Source organism: Chanos chanos, chromosome 7 (genome assembly GCF_902362185.1).
Source record: "Chanos chanos chromosome 7, fChaCha1.1, whole genome shotgun sequence".
In the NCBI taxonomy this organism is placed as follows: Eukaryota; Metazoa; Chordata; class Actinopteri; order Gonorynchiformes; family Chanidae; genus Chanos; species Chanos chanos.
Genome location: NC_044501.1, coordinates 7,460,164 through 7,482,663, shown reverse-complemented (window position 1 = coordinate 7,482,663; position 22,500 = coordinate 7,460,164). Strand labels below are relative to the sequence as shown.

The following is a 22,500-nucleotide window of genomic DNA, read 5'->3' as shown; positions in this document are numbered from 1 at the left end:
CCTTTGCGTCTGCCCTTTGCCGGACGGAAGCCCACACAGACAATGAGGGACGACAGGTCGACACAATGGACATGCAGCATACGGTAATACACGCACACACACACACACACACACACACACACACACACACTTTCTCTCTCTCTTTTTTTCTCTCTCTCTCAACACTTACATAAACAAACATTCACTGGGACATAGCAGTGGTCCACATCTTCCTCTAACGACAGGCAGGAGAGTATTGAGTTGCCTACAGACACTGATATGGAGTATGATTTAAGTAGAGAAATACTTCACAAAGCATCCAAATAATGAAGACAAAAAAACTATACGTTATCGTTTGAATGTACATTTATCCATTTACATCTAAATAGTGATTATGACACATATATGAAGATATTATAAAATGCTTTGCTTTTTTTGGGCTGGAGAACTCTTACTGAGAGGTAAAAAAAAAATGTTTTTCTCATAGACACAAAAGAAAAAAGAAAAAAAAAGCACTCTCTCCTTCTTCAACTCCAGCTATTCTCTCTGCAGCAAGATGTTGCCACGTCAGAAGCTAGTTTGGCGTCTGATCAATAGATGCAGAGAGATTTTGGATCAGAAAAAGGCAGTTGCTGCCTTTGGAAAAGTCTGCAGCGTTGCACAAAGCGAGTGAGCCTCACACACACACACACAAACACACACATACACACACACACACACAATAGACAAAAGCCTGCCTGTCGGAAATTAAATTAGCTTCATCAGAAAAGCATATCTCTCACAAATTCAATTGCTGCACTCGTGTTGTTCACCGAACTGGGGGGATTTGAGAGAACTCTGGAACAACATCCTTTTCCTGTTCCCCGTGCGCTCAAAGATCCACAATACACGTGCATACACACACACACACACACACACACACACACACACACACACACACATACACTCATGTGACTGTGTCTTCGGAGTGACTTATTCAAAGTAGTGTCACAGTGTCAGCTACAGCCACAGAACAGCATGTAAATGCATTTCAAATAACTGACCGTCCACATATTTCATGCACAAAAAAAAAAAAAAAAGACACCACACCGCTTCACTATAAAAGCCATTGCCGATTAGGTATTTTTTGCACTGTAACAACATCAACCATCGACTGACTTGCTCTTGTGGATCGCAAAAAAACCGAATGAAGACGTTTTTTAGGGTGAGGCAATTTAAACGGTCTCCATCCTGATCTCCCATAGTACCAGAGGAGCCCAAAACTTCATTTCCATGGGACAGGCAATATTAGTGCTGATTCACATGCTGCTGGCGAAACAGAATACATGTTTGTTCAGGTTCTGATTTTCTTAGAAACATCAACATCATCAGCAGACAGACAGGTTTGCTATCTTAGGATCTTTCTTCCTAAATCCATGATCATTCTTACGGCATGCAGGTGCCGTCTGAAATAGAGAGAACTTTGTCCCTAGGCAGGGCGGAGAGAAAGTCATTTAACAGGTGGCATGGTTTTAGTTATGCAAAGATCGCCGGAAATGTATTAAAAAACGAGCAATTTGACGACAGACAAGCGCCGACCCAGTTACTGTGTGTCTGTTTTTAAGTAGAAGAAAAAAAATTGGATGAGATCTGAAACCATATTTTTGACAATTGTACTGTCAGGTGTAGCCGAATGAAAGGAATCAAACACGCAGCGTGCAGGTAAACTAAGAGACTTGGATTGGCAGATTACGATCGAGCACAATCTCTCACACTGCGCCATTCTCCACTAAAACCGATAAACCTACGTAATCATAAATGAATGTGCTTCATACACTAAATTTCAGGGAAAAAAAACCTGCACATCAGTTCTTTTCCTGTAGTAACAATGACATAAAACCAGATAACAAGCTGCATGTGTGTGGTCCTCAGATAGCAAAAAGAAAAAAAAAATTAAAAAGCAACGAATGCTTCGCTTGGTCGGTGCTAAACTTTTTTTTTTGTCATTTTGGGCGGGACACTTGAGTTTATAGAAATTTGAAGAAGGGGGAAATGAAACAGTACTCGATAGCGGCAGAAGCAGAAAAAAAAAACAACAAAAAAAAAACAAACGACCCTGAAGGAAGAAAGGAGGTGGGACAACACAGGAGTGAGTCTGTTTGTGAAGCCGATTTTTCAGGGTCAACCCGAAGGGCTTCAGAAACGGATCAGAGCCACAATAGGACTTACTGTTTGTGTTTCTTTCTTTCTTTTTTTTTTGTTCAGAACAGAGGGAATTAGATTACTGAGGACAACTGCATTATTGTTGGGGTAAAGAACAAACCGGGTGGGGGGGGGGGGGGGGGGGGGGGGGCTAACAGCTACTGATGCAGGGATTTTTGTCTTTAGCTTCTTTTTGTTTTGTTTTGTGTTGTTTGTTTGTTTGTTTGTTTGTTCTGGAACTATTATAATGTGTCTTTAGGAGGTCAGAAGGACAGAATGAATAAGGGTGAGTGAGACTCAAAATCTAAGGGGGGGGGCTGCTGACGTTGATATTCGGTCAACTGTCTGGTTAGCCCTCGTGTTGAATCGGGAAGGCGCGCTCACAGACACCACACAAGTACCTGAGCACGGCGAAGGCAGAGTTATTCACGGCTCAGGTTTGGCTCGGCACATACCGCCGGGTAGCCAATGGAAAGTACCATCTCCTCTGAATGGGGCTGGCCAAGCAGAGGCCTCAGTCCCACAGTGGCTATCCGCATTGAGGGCGACTACAAAACCCTACACATACAAATGATCCCCGCTGGTGGGAAACATATGTTAGACAGACCGAACAGAGAGAGAGAGAGAGAGAGAGAGAGAGAGAGATGAGATCACAATCCTAACATTACAAAAACATGGTGTGATTAAAGGAAGATTGCCCTTACATTCCCCAATCAGGGAACAAAACACATAGGTATGTGTTTCACAGGCTCATCAGGGTTGTATTAGAGAAACTGGGGGGGGGGGGGGGGGGGGGGGGGATCATAGCTCACATATTGCCTTCACTAGAGAGTCAGCACATAATTACTTGGGATAAAATCTGGCAACTAACACAGGTAAAAGCTAGCTATTCTTTAGGGTTGATGGGCCCCAAATGGGATAGAGGGCTAGAGACTTGGGAGAGGGGAAGCAAAGTGCACTTCGAGAGAGCAGGTAGAAAAGATTACACAGATAGAGCTTGGCAAAACCACTCTGCCATTAAGTAGCACACTATGTTTATAATACATTAACATTCTTACATATCTGTTAAGAAATCCAATACGTTCCCATCAGATGTCCTATTTGACCCTCTGGGACTGACATTAAGCTGGTAAAGACCTTAAGAATCAGGTAAGGAGGGTTATAATGTGACTTGTCAGTACTAATTATGGACTCTCAAAAGTCTCCACAGTGGCTCCATCAGTGACTGGCATGAGTTTGGAAAGGAGATTGGGCGTAGTAACTGCCGAATGTTCTAGAGAAAAACAAGCACAGAGAGAGTCTTGGGTTCTGCGAATAACGCTAAAAATAGGAATTTTTGGCTATTGTGGACCACCTGCACTTTCTACTGGGTTCTAGAACGCCCATGGAACCTTTTTGTTTAAACGTGACACTGTTCTAGAACCAAGTCTTTTGAAAGCCATTATGATGTCATAATTATCATACTGAGTACATACTGAGCACAGTGATGTCATAATGGACGCTAATTGAGTTTGAACAAAGGAAACAGAACAAAGTCCAGCTTAATAATCAGTGCAAGCACTGGCTTCTTCTTTAACGGTCGTCTCCCTGAAAATCTCAAACGTCTTTCTATGATTGTGAAATATGTCTTCAAAAAAAAAAAAAAAAAGCAAAGAAATGGGTTGGAGCGCAGAACGCTGGACTCATTTTCAGAGGGCCAGAAGTAGCTCCACTTCTAAATTTCAGGTGCCCCTTTCACGTTGGCCATTGGCACACCCTGTTCCAGCGTTTAGTAAAGGGTTGGCACGGGTCCTGTTACTGACTGCACTGTTCCTTCAGGTTGGACTCAGGATTTTACCACCTCTGTGAAAGCCTGTCTAAATACACACAAAGAGCGCCTGGCTTACTCTATAGGCTGGCACAGGGCCATGGGGGGGGGACAGAACTGGGTCTTACTATGGCACGGTGGGTACTGCACCCGCTGCTCCAGACTGAGAGTTCAGACGGAGTAGATAAGTCTATACGTCTGTTCCCTGTCTCTCTCTCTGAGGCAATAGAGCACATTGTCTCATGGACAGACGAGAAAGAAAAAACTAGACGGCATATATGTGCAGAAGTCTCTCTCTCTCTCTCTCTGCCTCTTTCTCATCCTCTCTTACATACACTCCTTTATGCCAGGCATCTGAGGAGTTTTAATCATTCCAGTTGAAGTTTGTTTAAAAGTTGCCTGCATTTAGCTGAAACTGCACAGCATTCCAGAAAATTCTTTTTCCTCATACCATTCAAACAATATTAATGCCTTCGAATGGGAAATGGGAACCCCCCCCCCCGCCCCCCCCCCCCCCCCCCCCCCCCCCCCCCCCCCCCCCCCCCCCCCCCCCCCCCCCCCCCCCCCCCCCCCCCCCCCGCCCCCCCCGTCACCAGTCATGCATAGCCTCTCTCTCTAAAAAAAAAAAAAAAAAAAAAAAAAAAAAAAAAACAAATCGGGTTTGGATGGGGCAACAAACATGGGGACATTATGGAGGGAAAGTGCTGCGCTATTGTATGTTTTTCTTCATCACTGCCCCCTTCTCTCTTTACCTCCATTCTCCACTTCTCCCCCTTCCACTTGTTCTGTGCAATTTCTCCAATGTAACCATTGCCAGTTACCTTATAACTGGGAAAAGGAGTGAGCCGCAAGAATGCTTAAATTAGCTTGATTAAGTTTATGTGTGTGTTTTAAAACACACAACATGTGTGTTCGTTTTAAACCACACACACACACACACACACACACACACACAAAAGAACACACTCTTTCTTAAACAGAAACACACCCTCATATACACTCTTTCTCTGTCTCTCTCTTTCTCTCTCTCTCACACACACATACATACATACATACACACACACACACACACACACACACACACACTTCTCTTCACGTCTGGATGTCTGCCACCCATTCTTCTCTGTCTTGGGTTACAGCTTAGCCCTTCTGTAAGTCAATAAACATAAAGACCTCCACCCAAAAACCACCAGCATACCCCTCTCACCACATCTCTCCCTACTAGACCTGGCCCCAAACTCCCCCCCCCCTTCCTCTTCCTCACCACCTTCCTTGCCGCTGCCACTACCACAACCCCATTCCCAACCCCATTCCCATTCCCATTACGGGGGGAGGGGGGGGACTCACAAGCCTCGTCTGGGTTATCGCCACGATGAGTCCCGTGTTTTCAAACATTCCACCAGCATGACAGCCGAATTAAAAAAGAGAGAGTGAGAGAGAGAGAGGGAGAGAGAGAGAGAGAGAGAGAGAGAGTGAGAGAGAGAGAGAGAGAGAGAGAGAGAGAGAGAGAGAGAGAGAGTGAAACGAACAATGAAAACAATTAGAAGCGGTTGATATTTCCCATCTGCATTTGTTTACCCTGGAGTGTGTTGATTTTTAAGTCTCCCGTGTGTGCGAAAGAGGGGAGAAGGGGAGAGAGAGAGAGAGAGAGAGAGAGAGAGGGACAGAGAGAGAGAGATAGTAAAAGGTGTGGAGATTCATGAGTAATTGTCATCTATCATTACAGCTCGTGCTCAGTGATAATCATTATCTGACTTAAGCACTGGTATTGGCTCTATAATTATCATCAGATAACAACAAAGCCGACCCCATTTACCAATAACAAGTGCAGCTGTTTTCCAAATCCAAACCTGATGTTCACTGTGAGGGTAGCTCAGGCCTGTACGCTCAGTCCCGCGCACTGTGTTCAGCACTGTTAAAGTGCTGTGTATAATGTTGACACAGAGCTGTCGTGACTGCAAACGGGGTCTCGTAATCACAGTTTTACACCCTACGACAATTAATATCAATTATTAACTATTTCCTGACTAACGTCTTTCATATGCGTAAGACCTAGGCCTTTTCTCACAGCCCAGTGATACCCTGTTCCAAACATCTGCGAGGACGAGAGACAGAGACCAGATGCTTGATAATTAAAAAAAAAAAAAATCTACAGGGAAATTCTTTTTTTTTTTTTTTTTTTTGGAGTAATACATAAAGCTATTGAATAAGAGTGTCTTTAAATACAGCTTTAAATTAATTTCGGTTCTTTTGACCAGCCCCTGGCAACAGGTTCCTTTGATGTCAGGTTTTTGGCTCGCTTTGGAAAACTTTATCACCTGAATTTGTTCACCTGTGGCTATGTTTCTATGGTTAGAGATGTTAAAATATACAAGATGAAACCAGCATTCATATATATTCTTCTCTCTGGCATTATCTTTAATCTTTTCTTTAAACAAACTTGTCTGGTCCGGTCTAATGTAGTCCAGACGCCGTAGCCTACCTTCGCGAGCGAGGAGTCCAAGGGCGTCCCTCGAGATTAGAACGTCGTTGCGTTGGAATGTTTGCGTAAAGCACTGCAACGTGTCAATTTTTCGTCGCCTTATCAACCACGTTTGCGCTTATCATAAGTCAGCACACATGGCAAACTAATGCAGAATTGTGCACGGACCGGTGCAGAGAATTGTACGTGGAGTACGCTTTCCTACATACTTCCTGGAGTCAGACGTCCAGACGTATTGATGTCTCGGCTTTTTCCTGCATCTTCCTATACCCACGCAACCCGGCTGCCTCTCTCTCTCTCTCTCTCTCTGTGCGCGTGTCTCTCTCCCCACAGCTGCATGCTTTCCTCCGGGTTCACGTCAGGTAAAGAGGTGACAGTTTATTACGAAATGGATTACAGATTTATTTCACCGTTGGCAGGCTGCCAGCAAGTTTCTCCTATTGAATGAAGTGCACGTTTTGTTTCAAACAGATGACAAATGATTCCGACTCAATGACGAAGAGGACCAATAAACCAATAAACAATACCGATAAAGTGGTACACTGTGCATCTTTCGAAGTCTACCAGAGTTTTAAAATACATTTCCTGAAAGCTCTTTGCTAATGTCGTTTGCTAACTGTTTAACGGTTGCAGTGTCGCAGTTGTCACAGTTTTACGCGAAAAATGAAATTTAATTATTGTTTTGTTTGTTTGTTTTCTGTTGTGTCCTTCTGTTGCTATTTTTATAACACGTACAATAATTCACACCGATTCTCTTCATACCGCTGCTAACAACTTAAGTTGCTAACGTTCCATAACCTGAAATCGATCGAAAAATGACTGAGTCACCGTTTCACTGGAACGTCACTCAACAGAGAGCCTAATGCTGTGAATGCCAAAAGGGATGGCACGGACATCCTGATCAGTCTTCCAAAAGCAAATCAAACTTTCTTTTTCCTGACAACCTCTCATCAGGTGAATTCAAAGGCCCACAAAGCACGAAGTCTTTAGCGGTGAAGTTATCATACTTGTAGTCGTGCTGTGCGTGTGTGTGTGTGTGTGTGTGTGTGTGTGTGTAGGAATGCGATGATACAGCCGTCATGAGGTGCGGAAATACGCGAGGTTGCACTGAAACGTCGGCATTCAGATTTTAAAAAAAAACGGAAATAACCATCTAGAAGCACCTGGTATTTGGAAAACAAAACGAAACAAAACAAAAAAAAACAAGCCTTCGATTCTTTCGATGCATTGTTGGGTATCTGAATTCTAAAGCATGGCATGACCTAACACAACAAAACATATCACTAACTACATCCAAACATGTATTTTAAATACCCACGTTTGCGAACCACAGCACGTGTGCGTGCTACTCAGCTGCCACCAGTTTAGAGGTTTCAAGTACTTTCAATAAACAGTGTAGACTCGGGGCCTATTGTTAAATTAATGCTGCGCGCGTTTCTGTGGGCGACTTGGCAGACAGTGGATTACTGGCACAGACAAACTGTTCTTGCTTGTTTGAGGTCAAGAGGACTAAGAATGAGTGTGTCATCTTTGAAGTGGATTATCATGAAGGGAAATGTCTCTGTTCAGAGAGGTGTGTGCAGAAGAAATACTGTCTGTGTGTGTGTGTGTGGTGTGTGTGTGTGTGTGTGTGTGTGTGTGTGTTTTACATATAAGGTACACTAAATTAGTATATGGGGGGGGGGGGTTCTATATCAGTCTGATGGCCTGGAATGCCAACTGACTTTAAGCCTCCTGTTCACAAACACACACACACACACACACACACAGACTCACACATGCACACATGCACACACGCACACACGCACACACGCACACACGCACACACACACACACAGGGCAAAAATAAATGACCTTGAGAAGCTATGTTAGTGGACTCTGTCTCCCATTTGCTACAGTGCTGACCTGGGTAAACACTCAAGAACCAAACTCTCCATGTCATAATTCACCTGCAGCCTAAATCAGCTTCATGCCGCATAATTACAACCCCTTATAAAAGGATAAGTTACTTTTATTATCAACAAGCCATAAAACACACAACTTATAAAAACCACCTATCTGGGTTTCGATCCAAGAGCTCAAATCCAACAGGTACTACCACCTAAACCACTACACTTGTCCCAGTCAATTAACACTGTGTTGACAAGGGTGGAGATCTTACAGGGCCCCAGAATGGAGAAAGAGAGAGAGAGAGGGAGAGAGAGAGACAGAGAAGTTCAAACAGAGAATGCCTGGAATCCTGACGCAGGAAAAAAGGTGCTGACATTTCTTTTTTAAAGTCCATTTTCATTAATGGAGTCATAACTGCTTATAGATCAGGACAAGGACTGCCAAAAGTCACAGCAAGTAAAGTGCTCAGCCATCTCAAGGAGACCAAAAAAAAAAACCCCTCTCCAAACTTCAAAAACCCATACAGCATACCACTTGTTTTTTTGTTTGTTTTTTTATTTTTTCCTTCTTTTTTTTTTCCTTTTTAGTCGTTTTTTAGATTAAAATTAGGAATGTGTTACCGCTGTTCCGTTTCATTTGTTTTAAGAAGCAAATTTTTTTTTTCTGAATGTTTAAATGAGTTCAGACGAGTTTGAACAGAACCGAAGTTCTATTATTGATGCTGTATTCCATCTCATTCCTCTTGGGTGAAACATAAACACACGCACGTATGGTATGGACCCACCTCACAAAGGCTCCTTCAGGACAATATAAAGTGCGGTGGGTTTTTAATTTCACACTTAGTTGCTCTGTTCTAGTCTCTGGTTACTACAAATAAACGGCAGCCGGCCAGCTAGAGGGAAAGTATGAAGGGGGGGGGAGAAGAAAAAAAAGCTCTTGTCTTCCACGTGAAGTTCATCTCGATGCGATTTAACGGCATCCTCCTCTCGTCTTAACCGCCGCCCCCTGATCTAAAGCAGGCCTAGAATCGAGGCCTGCTGCAACTGTTTGGAAAAAAGAAAAAAAAATGTCCTCAGTTCTCCGCTCTCTCTCTTTCCGGGCTCTCCTTTATCTGTCTGTCCATCCCTCTATCAGGTGCGTTTGCTTTGAACTGTTCGTCTCATGGTTCGGTTTGATTTTAAAATGAGGATTTGAAAGAGATAATAATGAGTGTGGAAAGTTTGTGAGAGAGAGAGAGAGGTTTGTGTCATCCGTCCAGTGCTGAAACAGCAATAGCGTTTTCATGCGGTGATGTAAACGATCATGGCTTGTGTAATTTATAGCATTCCTCTCTGAATGGTCCCTCTATACACACACTGAAATGATTAAAATTCACTGTATGGCACGAAGAAATGTTGTTTAATGAGCATCAGAGCCGTGTGTAACTGCAATGGATGTAAGTGTGTGTGTGTGTTTGTGTGTGTGTGTGTGTGTGTGTGTGTGCGTGTGTGTGTGTGTGTATGTGCGTGTGTGTGTGTGTTTGCTTGTGTGCGTGTGTGTGTGTGTATGCGTGTGTGTGTGTGCGTGTGTGTGTGTGTGTGTGTGTGTGTGTGTGTGTGCGCGTGTGTGTGTACGTGTGTGCGTGTGTGTGTGTGTGTGTGTGCCTGTTGTCACAGCAACAGAAGTTTTCACCCACCTAGAGCCAATGCTCAGACCTCAAGCCAAAACTTGATACACACTGGAGGGATGGAGAGAGAGAGAGAGAGAGAGAGAGAACAAACTAGTAAGGAGGACAACAGCTAAAGAAGAATTAAGTGGACAAAGTCCAAGATGCAAGCATTGATAGAGGCAAAGCAAGGCTAGTGAGAGAGAGAGAGAGAGAGAGAGAGAGAAAAGATAGAGAATGTCTATGAGGGACACTTGAATAACTGGGCAAGGCAGAAGCCTTGAGAATGAGAAGAAATGTAAGACAAAGGGAGATGTGCTTTGCACCTTCAGATCATATGATGTGTATTGGATGTGCGCGCACACACACACACACACACACACACACACACAAAGGCTCTGTGGTCTAACATTTATTATCTGTGTGAGTATGCTGGAAACAGAGCAGCATGGAGAATCCATTCTCCACACAGACAGCAGGGAAAAAGAGTCAGAGAGAGAGAGAGAGAGAGAGATAAGACATGAACAGACTCTCATGTGCGTGTTACCCGCTGTGTTTGATAAACGTCTTTCATCCTGGCGCTCACAGTGGCTACGTGGCCACACAATAGGCTTTGCCAGTACGACCAAACGGACGAGGACCACAAACAGAGGCCGCAAAGGGGGTTCACGTTACCCGCTTCAGGGATGCCCTAAACAAGACCACTGATCATATGAGCCTCGCAAGTGTCAGACGTACCCTTTGCATTATTTAACGTACGTGTAATCAATGTTTATTTATTTATTTGTTTATTCATTTCTTTGCTTACTTATTTATGTATTGATGCTGAAAAGGTTGTGATAACTGAGAAATGAACGAGGAAATGGATTGCCTCAAAAATAAATCAGACAGATGAATTAGCAAATAAATAAATTGGTTTTTTGTTTTGTTTTGTTTTGTTTTGATTTGTTTTGTTTTCATCAAGTAGGAACCCTTCTAAAGTTACATGATTTTTGAGTTTGTTTGTATATTTTGTTGTTGTTGTTTTTATGTTGTTGTTGTTGTTGTTGATTTTATGTTGTTGTTGTTGTTGTTGTTGTTTTGTTGTTGATGCGGCACTCGGCAGCCTCAGCAGTTATACCCTAAAGTGTCTGGGTGTACAGCGTAGCTACTTTCCATCTCAAACTGTTGATGTACCTCCAGTGTGAACTCATGCTTGACGACGTTTCACACAAGAACAATAACATGAAGTACTGGAGAGAGTTGCATATTTTGGGTAATAGGTAGCTCTTTATGTAAGAGCTTCTCTCCGTCCCTCACTGGGGTTATGTACATGTAACCGAATATTCGTACAGGACTCTTGGGGCAATTTAAGTCTGGTTCAGTTTTTGATTAAAGCACTGGAAACTCCTCATGTTTGAATAAGACAGGAAACATAGACACACTGTACACGATTCCAACCAGAGGCTGCAGCTAACACACGCCTCACTGCATGCCCTAAAATACTCCAGATTGTGTCAGAAGACATGCATTACGAAAAGCAAAAAAAAAAAAGAAAAAAAGAAAGAAAAATCAATATTCGTCAGTCCACGGCAAGGGTAAACAGCCTTCTGCCGCTTGCGTGTTACCGAATCGGAGGCTTTGAGGCTCTTTTATCAAAACATTAGTGTTTCGTTGCCTACTAAGTCATTTTACACAATGGGTTTAAACTTGGATGGTGGCTGTAGTATCCTGAAGGCCCCCCAATTTTTTTTTTTTTTTTTGCTCCCCTATTGCAGAAGTACCTAGAGCTTTTGGGATTTTTTTTTTCTTTCTTTTTTCTTTTTTTTTTTTTTTTGTGGTCCGAGCACCATATTCAGAGGGATGAATTAGTAAAGAGAACATGGTGTTCCATAGACCCTGGCACCATTTGGCACACACACATGTGCACACGCACACACACACACACACACACACACATACACACACACACACACACAGAGTGCCAAAACTTCGCCGGCTGTCGCCATGAAAAGTGACTAAGGCGGGGAGAACAAGACAGAGAGAAAGGAGGAGAAGCCAAATGGTCGGGCCCTCCACGTTATCAGCGGCCCGCCCCTTCTCTTCCACCGTAATCCAACCCCCCCCACCCCTCCCAAAAAAAAAAGAAAAAAAATTCTTATCACCTCTGCCCATTTAGGAAATGGAGTGAAACTACATTCATGACTTGAACATTTGGGGGGGAGGGTTTCGGTGAAGAAAATGACGATCAGGAGATATAAATGATGCTCGAACGGATTTCAGTTCACTGATTTCAGTCTGAAGGAGCTGAATTTCAACATTGCCACTGACTTTGTCACTGTCTGATATCCCCGGCCTTTTAGTTTCCTTGACAAGGTCATCTAAGACAGTGTAAGATGAGAGAGGCTGGAAGCTGAAACTGGGTAGAAGAGAAACAGATTTTTACATGACTGCTTTTTCTCTGAAGGGTCCAAAAAAAAAAAAAAATGTCACGTGAATGTGTGGCATGCTGGGCCATAACAGTCAAAAATGACGTAATTACAAACACCATTAAAATACAGCTTTTTTTTTTCTTCCAGAACATTCATAAAGGAACTATTCATCGCACAAATAGAAACTCCTGTACTAAAAAAATAAATAAACAGACTCGTTAAATGCCCTTAAATATGGACTAAACCAATGCCTCTGAATCTGTCGCTCATCTAATGTATGTCACACTGTAAACAGCATTTTCAAACGGTTTGCAATGCATAATATTTTCTGCTTTTATTTGTGTGACGTTTTCAGGCTGTATTTGATACACTGGCAACTCACGTGTAAAGGATCAAACACCTGAGAGTGTATTAGATAAACAAGGAAAGATGGAAAAATTTGTTGTTTATGGTGAGCAAAATTAAAAATGACGCAGTGGCGTTTGGAGTTTAACTGGTAGTCACAGGCAGTGGACGATTTACGTGGAAACCTCAAAGGGTTTTTTTTCCCATAGAGTTTTCACAAAGAGGGACTCTCTGACTTTGCATATGGCAGATCATAATTATTTCACATGCTAAATTAGGGTAAAACAGAAAACAAATTGAAATTTGTCAATTTTTCTAAGCACACAGACTTTTCTCATTCATGCGTGTAATGAATTCCTTTCGAGTTTCAATTAACAAATCCAGCGACACATCACAATATTCAGTGTGCATTAAAACTTGATGAAAATGAGCTTGTCTCAAAAGATGAGAAACACCCTAAACAGTCTCCTAACGAATTAGCACATTTGGCTATCCGCACTTAACTTCCATTACGCACAAAGCTTGAAATTCCCCACCTGTTTCGGCCTCTCCAGAAAACCTTTTATCAGTGTTAATAATTTATTGGCGATTGTTTACAATTGTTGCCGCTCCGCATGTGCTCTCCACGAGTTTTAATTATTAACCACAATTAAATACGAAAGAATACAAAAGCAACTCCCCCGACCAAATAAATGGGTGGGTCCAGGGGAGCGCGAGGAAAATCGCGTTAGTAGAATTCAGCGGGTGCGCTCATGCTCTTTCTCTCTCTCTCTCTCTCTCTCTCTCTCTCACCCCCAGTCCCCCAACTCACAGTCTCACTCGCCCTCTTTTTCCCTTCCTCTCTCTCTCTCTCTCGCTCTCTCTCTCAAGAAAGTCAAGGCAAATAACGCATTCCGTAGGAAGATTCGCGGTACATCGACTTTGCATACCGCTTTCACAGTCAAATCTACCTAACCTCCAATATGCGCCGTGCACAAAGACAGAAAAGACAATAGTTCTATTCAGCATGTTGTAATTCTCCGGCTGCGCGTTTCGGTGATAGATACACTAAATCCAGGACACACGCATGTGATTCCAGGTGCAGATGCCGACACGTAGGCTACACTTGCTTCAGCTTCAACTCAATTTAAAGTAATACACAGCATATTTAATGCAACATATATTTAAGTCATTCTTTTTTTTAATGTTATGGACTCAGTAACCCATATAAATATCGCCACAACAACATGCTTTAGGCATATGCGCTGCATTCATACGCAGGGAGAAGAGACGGTGCTGTTGCCAATTAATTTTAATTAATGGAAAGAAACAGGAGACTTGAAGTTAGACTTTATACCGCTATTAGAGTTGCAAAGGCAGTTTGGCAAAATTATGTCTGGTATTATTAATTCCAGAGATGCTTCAAATGATATTTTCGGAGAAAGAAATCTGCAAGCCATAAATCTGCGTAATGTGAAAAAAAGTACAAACACACAAGCAGCCGTTTCTCAGGGTCTAGATAAAACGCTAGTGTTTTTTAAGGATTAATTTATTTACCCATAAAGCCAGTCATCTATCTGTAAAGTTTTAGTGAACCCAATGCTTATTTACTCTTTAGTGTTTACATTTGTTATTTTGGTTTGCATAATGTGGACTACCAATACACACAGTTGCACCCTGCAATACGGTAAACACCAAACCGCTTCATTCAATAGGCGAAGCAGTCAGAGCAATGACTATTAAGTATCTGTTTAGAACCTTGGTGCAAAAGAGGCTACAATTATGTTTTCAAAGTTCCTAGCCTGTCTATGCGGCTAGTGAAATACACGCGCTGGAATAACGGGCTAAGGTATCAACACGACCGAACACAATGTGTAGCAAATATTCAGTTCAAATATTAATATTCTCAACTTTCCTCGGTTAAGTCATGCATGGTTTGACTTGATGAAGAGGATTAAGTCATTACAAAACGACTTAAAAAAGAAATAAAACATATGCAATGAATAGGCCGTGACCTGCCTCGAGGAGCGGAACAATTGCTTATAAATTGGAATTACAAGAACTAATTATTCACTTTAATAAAGAGTAAGTCAAATGTCTAAAATGAAGGCAAAGTAGATTTATTCTGCAACACATGACGGGACGCGCAGCGCTTGCCCGCAGGCCTGTGACCTTCTCTGCTCTGGGCCTTGCAAAAAAGACACGCGCAGCCAAGAATCTCAGGCCAAGACAAAAAGAAAAAAAAACCTCAAAATATACCGGAGCAAAAAATAGACAAGAAGTAAAAACGCAGAGGGCGACACAATGCATTGAAAAATAAGTAGAATTCTGTTACATTTGAAACGATGCGTTTACAAATTTAATTACTCCTTGATTCAGAGTGTTGGACCACAAAATAGGTCTAGTTGCACGCATACGATAGTCTGAGAGTCATTGTGGGTGACTGCCATAAATGGAAGCCAAGTTCGGCAAGGCAACTTTATGGACTGAGGCTTTTCCCGCCGATAAACCAAAGTTCAGTCCTTCACGGGCGTGATCGCGCGCGCCTCATTCCAACGTTCCCTGGCTCGAGAGGAGAGAGGAGTAATGATTGCCTTCTGTTTTGTGCGCGACAGGGAATTCCAGTTTATGTTTTGTATTTAGGAAGAAATACATCAGTGTTAATATGTGTTTCTATTCTTTCCACATTTATCTCGACTTATTTATCTAAATAAGATCTGCAGGATGCCCGACAAGGCCTATTTTTTGATGCAACGCCGGAATGAACTCCAAGTTAGTCCTATGACAAAGATGATAATAAATAATTATGAGAAATATTGAGTTTAGAAATGCCCTATGAAAATATTTTTTGTTGTTGTCAATCCATTGACAGTGGATGTCTTACAAAGGTTTATGTCCGTGTAACAAAAGATTATCAGTCAGAAGCAGCGGTTTGTGTGTATTAAGATTACGGAAAGCAAGCTGTAACTTAACAAAAAATTCAATGTTGTTGTGTGCCGAATGTTCTAGAAGGACTGATGAAAATTGTATAAACAGAAAACCATATTTAAGAGATATCTACAAGGTTTACCCCCTTTTTTTTGCTCTCCCAGCAATGTAAAATTCCCATTGTTAAATCACCACAGTACAATTTCTCTGCAGGAAAAAAAATGGAAGTATAATGTCATTAAATTTCATCTGCTTTAAGATGATTGTCATTACACTGACAAAGCTGGAATGATGTTAGTTAACGTATTGTATGTTTGGCAGGTGGCGGAAAAACGGTTTCAAATTTTCACTTAAAAGTTTGCTTGTTTAAAGCAAGCTTGTTTTTTATTTTTAAATATATATATATATATATATATATTAGGATATCGTCTAAGTTGCAGTCATCAGGTGTTGTTGATTAGATGCCGGAGAATCAGGAAGACATTACAATTAGCCTACACGGTTTAAAGATTGGATAAAATGAGGACGTATGCCTTTAAATTTTTATGCATAACACGTATCTAGAATTATAGTGAAGAATTAAAAGTGTTCTAGACAACTGTGAACAATTTATGAGGAAGGTGTTCATGATAAGATAACTTTATGCAGTCTCGTGCCTGACGTGACCCAACGAGAAGCCAATTTTGATTCGAAAAATGTGCCTATTTAAAGTAATGCTCATCTGTCGCAACTTGGGGTTTCTCCATAAAATACGCTGGGGACAAAAAAAACCGTAATATAAATAGTTGAACAAGAGTTCCTGTAAGACTACATGCGATCGTCTCTCCTGTTGCATTTCTGCACAGAGAAAGTGACGTTCACGCTGTCACAGTAGCCTACACTCCACAATCCCAACTTTCAGACTGCGTTTTGGCAGAACAACATTTCTCGCCGATACAGCTCTCGAAATACCAAAAAAAAATATTACGCCGTCACATCGTAACATTTTAAAACGTCCTAATTTATCGCTGTAAAGGATTCACTCGCTGCTCCTAGACTATTAAGAAGTTCCATGTACGCTACCTCAACTCTCTTCTCCTTCTCTCTCCTTTTATATAAAATAGATTTGGGAGAAGCGCCATTTTCTCTTCAAACCCATGTGCAATGAAAGGCACGAGAACAGCCCGTTGGAAAGATGCCACCAACGAGAGGGGAGTTGGAGAGAGCAAGCAGAGGGGGAAAACAATATTACAAAAACGCGGAAAGCAAAACGGGACGTAAAACGCAATTATTAAGGAGCCCTGGAGTACGTAAGGGACAACACAAAACAACAACGATGAAACGGAACACGCACAAAAAGGAACTGCAAAAAATACAACAGCGAATAAAGGGTCGTAATTTACCTGTGTCAGGCAGTACGGGGAGTACATGATTATTTCAATAATGAAAATTGGAGAGCGTGTAGAAGTTGAATGGAAGATCGCTGTACTGCTGCATTGCAAACGCTCGCCTTCACCCCTCGCGCTTCACTCCATGCTGCTGCTGCCTGTGGTGCTAACTCCGCCTCAGAGGCAGAAAGTGAAAGCTCACACAAACTTTGGTGGAAAAAAACTTTTTTTCTCTCTCTCTCTCTCTCTCTTGTTCTCTCCTCCTCCTCCTCTCTCTCTCCCTCTCTTTCTGTCAAATTAAAACGTGAAGACGTTACTCTCGTCGTAGCTCGGTGAAGAGAGAGAGAGAGAGAGACAGAGAGAGAGAGAGCAGACTAAATACGAGAAATATTCTCATCGGTGTTCAGGCTCAGAGTTTACACTGAAAATTATGTTTGTTGCCGATGTTAAGATCATTGCTCTAGTTTTCTCCCCTTTTCTTTAAAAATTGGCATTTCGCTTCTCCGACCTTTTAACATACTATTTCATTTCGCTTGAATTAGGACTTTAAATGCATCAATCAAGTGTTAACGAATAAAACGACGAAATAGAAGCCAACGATAAAGTTAATAGTATACTGTATGTATGTATACATTAAACTATAGGTCCGCTACGGCCACATCTATTGGGCTAAATCTGGAACTGTAAATTCATTCTGTTCTTTGCAATTTCCTTACCTGGTGCAATATTTTGCTTGCAAATATCAAACAGAGAAGGAATCTGCACGAGCCAGTTTAGAAGTCTGAAAGGCAAGATTTTTTCACCAGCCAAGTTTTAAGTCACCTCAACAGCATGTGATTCACGCAGGTGAGTCAACGGTGGACTATTTCTCTGACACACAGAGAATAAATAGGCTAAAACCTAATGGCAGCATCGTTTAACACGTGTGGATTCACATCTGGACACATCTGGCTTTTGTGGTTTTTATCACACCACTTGTGCCTTACTGTGGTATGCACAACTTTGCTTATGCCTGCACCTTTCCCCGCGCCGTGAAACTCTAATAAAACTATTAAACATAAATAAAGAATTTCGTCGTCTGTTATTTGAAGCGTAGCAGAATCCACCCCCCCCCCCCCCCCCCCCAATATACCACATGGTTACAGAAACGCTTTAGCCGTGTCCGCTGACAGATTTAAGAAAGGCAAGTGAAAGCTGGTTTCCACACTATAATCTGCACGGATGGTTTGAAAACGTCATGACTGATACATGCTTGCTTGTCTTCGCATGTCCCCGATTTACATACGGGCTAGTAAGCCTCGTATACGCTGCACGAGAGATACATCTTTGTTGGGTCACGAAAGAGGAACTTGAGGTCAAGAGCTACATATGAAAATGATAAGAAATAGTAAATAGTGAGAAATAGTGAGAAAATTACAATTTAATTTATTTATTTGGTCGACACTTGGGTTCTACAAGCAAGTTTTGGATAACTGAGGGATTTAGAGGTGTGATAGGGAATGTAGTGGTTAACATATTGTTGTAATGATGCTGAAGAGATGATACTACTAGGCCCCAGAACCAAAGTTTTGGTATGTTTTTTCTTTTTCACTTTGGGCTGACTGAAAGAGTCAGTCTCTCTGTGTCTTAAAGACGTCCAGACCAAAGCTTCACTTAAGTTAAGAGAGAGACAAAGAGAGAAAAAGACGGAGAGAGAGAGAGAGAGAGAGAGAGAGAATCACATTAGGCTCGGGAAAAGAAAGAAAGAAAAAAAAAGTAGGCTTACAGAAAAGGAGTATAAGGAACAAAAAAGACGCCAAAAGGGAGGGGGGGGGGGCGAAGGAGGTTTGGAGAAACAGAGTCCAAGGAAAGGATGGAGTACCGGGTGTGCGATAGAAGCTCTGTGTCCCCTTTTTGCACTTTCTCGTTCTGTGCCACGCCCAAGGGCTCGAGCCTAAAAAACCCTCGGTTCTCTCCCTCTCTCTCTCTCTCTCTCTCTCTCTCTCTCTTTCTCTCTCTCTTTCTCTGTGCCTCAAAGCTAACACAGCACAGTGCAGCTCTCCATAATATTCTCATCTGCATCTCTGACATTTTTCACTCCATGGCTCCGGTCATTAAAAAGAAACTCATGCTGCCATAAACGCAGAATAGTTCAAGTTTAAAAAAAAAAAATCATATTTTTTTTATGAGAAAAAGGGGGGAAAATAGCCCTATACTCACACATGCAATAACTCCCCCCCCCCCGCCTTTTAGCTTTGCACTGAGCTCAAGGCCCTAGAACAAGGCCCACGGTTAGCGGTCTCTCTGTAAGACTCCTATTAAAAATCACATAACACAACCATATGGGAAGGATATAGCTGGTCTCTTGTGGTTTTCCCCCTCACACACCAAAATACACATATTTTCTGTTTACCGTTCCCCTTGTGGCTTGCAGTTAAATAATGACAGTGATGTTGCATGTATATGAGTTAGCCCTCAAGCTAACAGACAGAGTGAGAGAGAGAAAGAGAGAGAGAGAGAGAGAGACTGCAGCTGTAGATTATGTATGGATAAAGTGATCATGTTATATGCATTAACCCAAGCTAGATTTATGATACACACATGTTACATGGCATGATCATGCACCACATTCAGCTGGTTCAGTTCTAACTTTATAGACTGTATGTCTTTCTTTTATTATTATTATTATTATTATTATTATTATTATTATTATTATTATTATTACTTTTTTTGCATTATTCCTGAGTTAAATTCAGAACAGCATATCTGAAGGCTTTGCCAGATAGGACTGAATTGTGGGTCTATTCACCAAACTGTGTCAAAGTCCAGCTGTTCAGGTTAGATGTTGGTTTAATGAAATGCTTCACTCACAGCCTGAAAATCAAAGTCCAACTCCACTGCGCTTTGCCAAACTGCAATTAGCACTTCTCATTTGAATACATAGAAAACGACGTGTTTCTTTCAAAAACGCACGCACGCGCACGCATGCACACATACGCAAACATACACACGCACACACGCACACACACGCAAACATACACACACACACACACACACACACACACACATGCACACGCACACACACACATGCACACGCACACGCACACACACACGCACACGCACACGCACACACACACGCACACACACACACGCGCACACACACACACACACACACACACAGACAACAAAAAAATCTGGCACAGGTAACAAGACTGTTAAAAAGCAGCCGTTGCTACCTCTGTTTAAGAAATTATTTGCCTTTGTTGCTTCCCTGAACAACTGAAGTATCTTTACTGCTTTCTGTTTCATTGGCCGTCCGCTCTCTGCTGTCTTCCTAAGCTATAATTCAACAACTTTTCATGCTGCTTTCTACAGTGAGGCTTTAAAGAGATTTAGTTCTGACTACATACAATGAAACGCATTCATAAATAGAATCCAAGTACAATACAGTCGTCTCTTTCTCTCTGTCTTTGTTTTGTTTTGTTTTCGTTTTAACTTCAGTTATCTGAAAACACTCTGAAAACCAATTTTGATGTATACTGTAGTGAAAATGAAGAAGAGGAATAAAGCTGCATTATGGAGAGAGAGAGAGAGAGAGAGAGAGTGTGTGTGTGTGTGTGTGTGTGTGTGTGTGTGTAAAAGGATGGAGTAGAATATGGGTCCAGTTTGATTGGAGATTTGTTCCTGTAGAAAAATTTGCTGGTCGCTGGTCGTTGGTTATGTGACAGAGAGAGAGAGAGAGAGAGAGAGAAAGAGGATGAGAGAAAGAGAAAGGAAGAGAAGAAGAGCGAGAGAGAGAGTGAGAGAGAGAGAGCAGTGGTGGTGGTGGAGGGGTGCTACGAAGTGAAAAAGAAAAGAGAAAGAACAGCAGTAATAAACGAGTTTACGTACCCTGTAGGAGTCGGATACTAAAAAACATTCAGGCAGTCCTGGACCTCTGGAAGGAGCCTCATGCACCAGATACGCTTCTGAGGCCTGAAAACACACAGCCAGAAATACACCGTCAGACAGAGAGCGATCCACGCACACCGAAAACACAACATCAACATTACCATGACGACCGCTGAAGCTAATCTCCTGGAGTTTTAAGTCCGGAGTACACCCGACAGAGCTCTTTCATCAACACTTTTTACAAACACGAGGTGCCATGATGATATTCTCCAGTGCTATTGCGGATTGATTAATGAGGCATTTTTAATGGACATCTTTGTCATCATCATCGTCATCGTCGTCATCATCATCATCATCGTCATCATCATCAATTATAACTGCTCTTTTACATCTTTTGGAACTATTGTAGTACCTTGTTAAGCCATTACTACAACTCAAACAATTCTAATACATGAGTACAACTCATCTATACAACTAGTATATCTTACAATTTTTGAGGATCTACTCATCAAATCTGTCGATTTTCAAAATAATATATTTTTGAACATAATCTATTTTTAAAAACATACGTGAGAGATGTGGCTTAAGTTGCTGAAAAATACATTTTATGATTTACGGTAAAGAGAAAAATGATTGAGAAAAGGCTCATTGATCTTGATGCTTTTGATCTTATTTGTAATCATATAACAGCCAGGAAGGTTGTCATGAATGCATTTGTATGACAATCTGAGAATTCAATAAATTTATATCAAGTTTCCACTTGACATGTTGCAATTTCCTATATCCGATCACGACTCCAACAATGGACGAAGGTGCTTTGCTTTGTTTGGTGTATTTTTTTTTTTATGCCTTAAAAGGACTCGTTTCCATTCACGGCAGTTCATTTGTATGCAGTGAAACACACAGGCAAAAACCTGATGTGCTGAATGAGAAGCCAGTACCGTAGTTTCTCTGGTGGACAGGATCAGGCAAGCTGAGTGTGTTTAGTGCACACACACACACACACACACACACACACACACACACACACACACACAAAGGAGGAAGCCAATCCAACAGCCGGCCCAGAGCTCTGTGAAATCCCATTTCCCAACTTTCATACATGCAGGAAAAAGCATACACACCAGGCTGTACATGCCACTCTGCCATCTCCACCTAACACACAGCAAGAAATGGATACCTGCCTCTCACAGTGCGAGTTTCAATCATGTGCATATGTAGAAGGGGAAACACACATACACAAAATATAAGAATGCGCACACACACACGCGCACACACATACACACACACACACACACACAGACACACGTATGAATCTCAATGTCTGCATGTGCACATTTAATGTGCACAAATACAATGCATGTTAATATGCACACTCACACACGCTCACTCACTCACTCACTCACACATACTGTATACACACACATACACACGCATACACACACACACACACTAACCTCGTAATAAGTCCCAGCCGTTGGCACACACACGGGCCGGACTTGTGGTGAAAACAAAGACTATTCATATCCCTTGCAATGAGAGGTTTTGTGCTTTTTGCTTTTCCCCCACTTTTTTATGGAGGATAAACTCTGCCCGCAATGTTCTTATTTCTGCAA

The 22,500-nt window shown here is 41.9% G+C and overlaps 1 protein-coding gene across 10 annotated transcripts in view; it reads right to left on the bottom strand.

The window, feature by feature from the left end:
• nfixa (nuclear factor I/Xa) overlaps nt 1-22,500 on the bottom strand; it is a 110,722-nt gene that overhangs the window by 80,726 nt on the left and 7,496 nt on the right. For 9 of the 10 annotated variants that reach the window (XM_030779664.1, XM_030779662.1, XM_030779669.1 and 6 more), the window contains exon 2: nt 20,885-20,968. In XM_030779664.1, the coding sequence (XP_030635524.1) occupies nt 20,885-20,968 (84 nt within the window). Of the gene's footprint in view, nt 1-17,029; nt 17,178-20,884; nt 20,969-22,500 lie in introns of those variants that run through there. The other variant, XM_030779665.1, reaches the window with a different exon arrangement.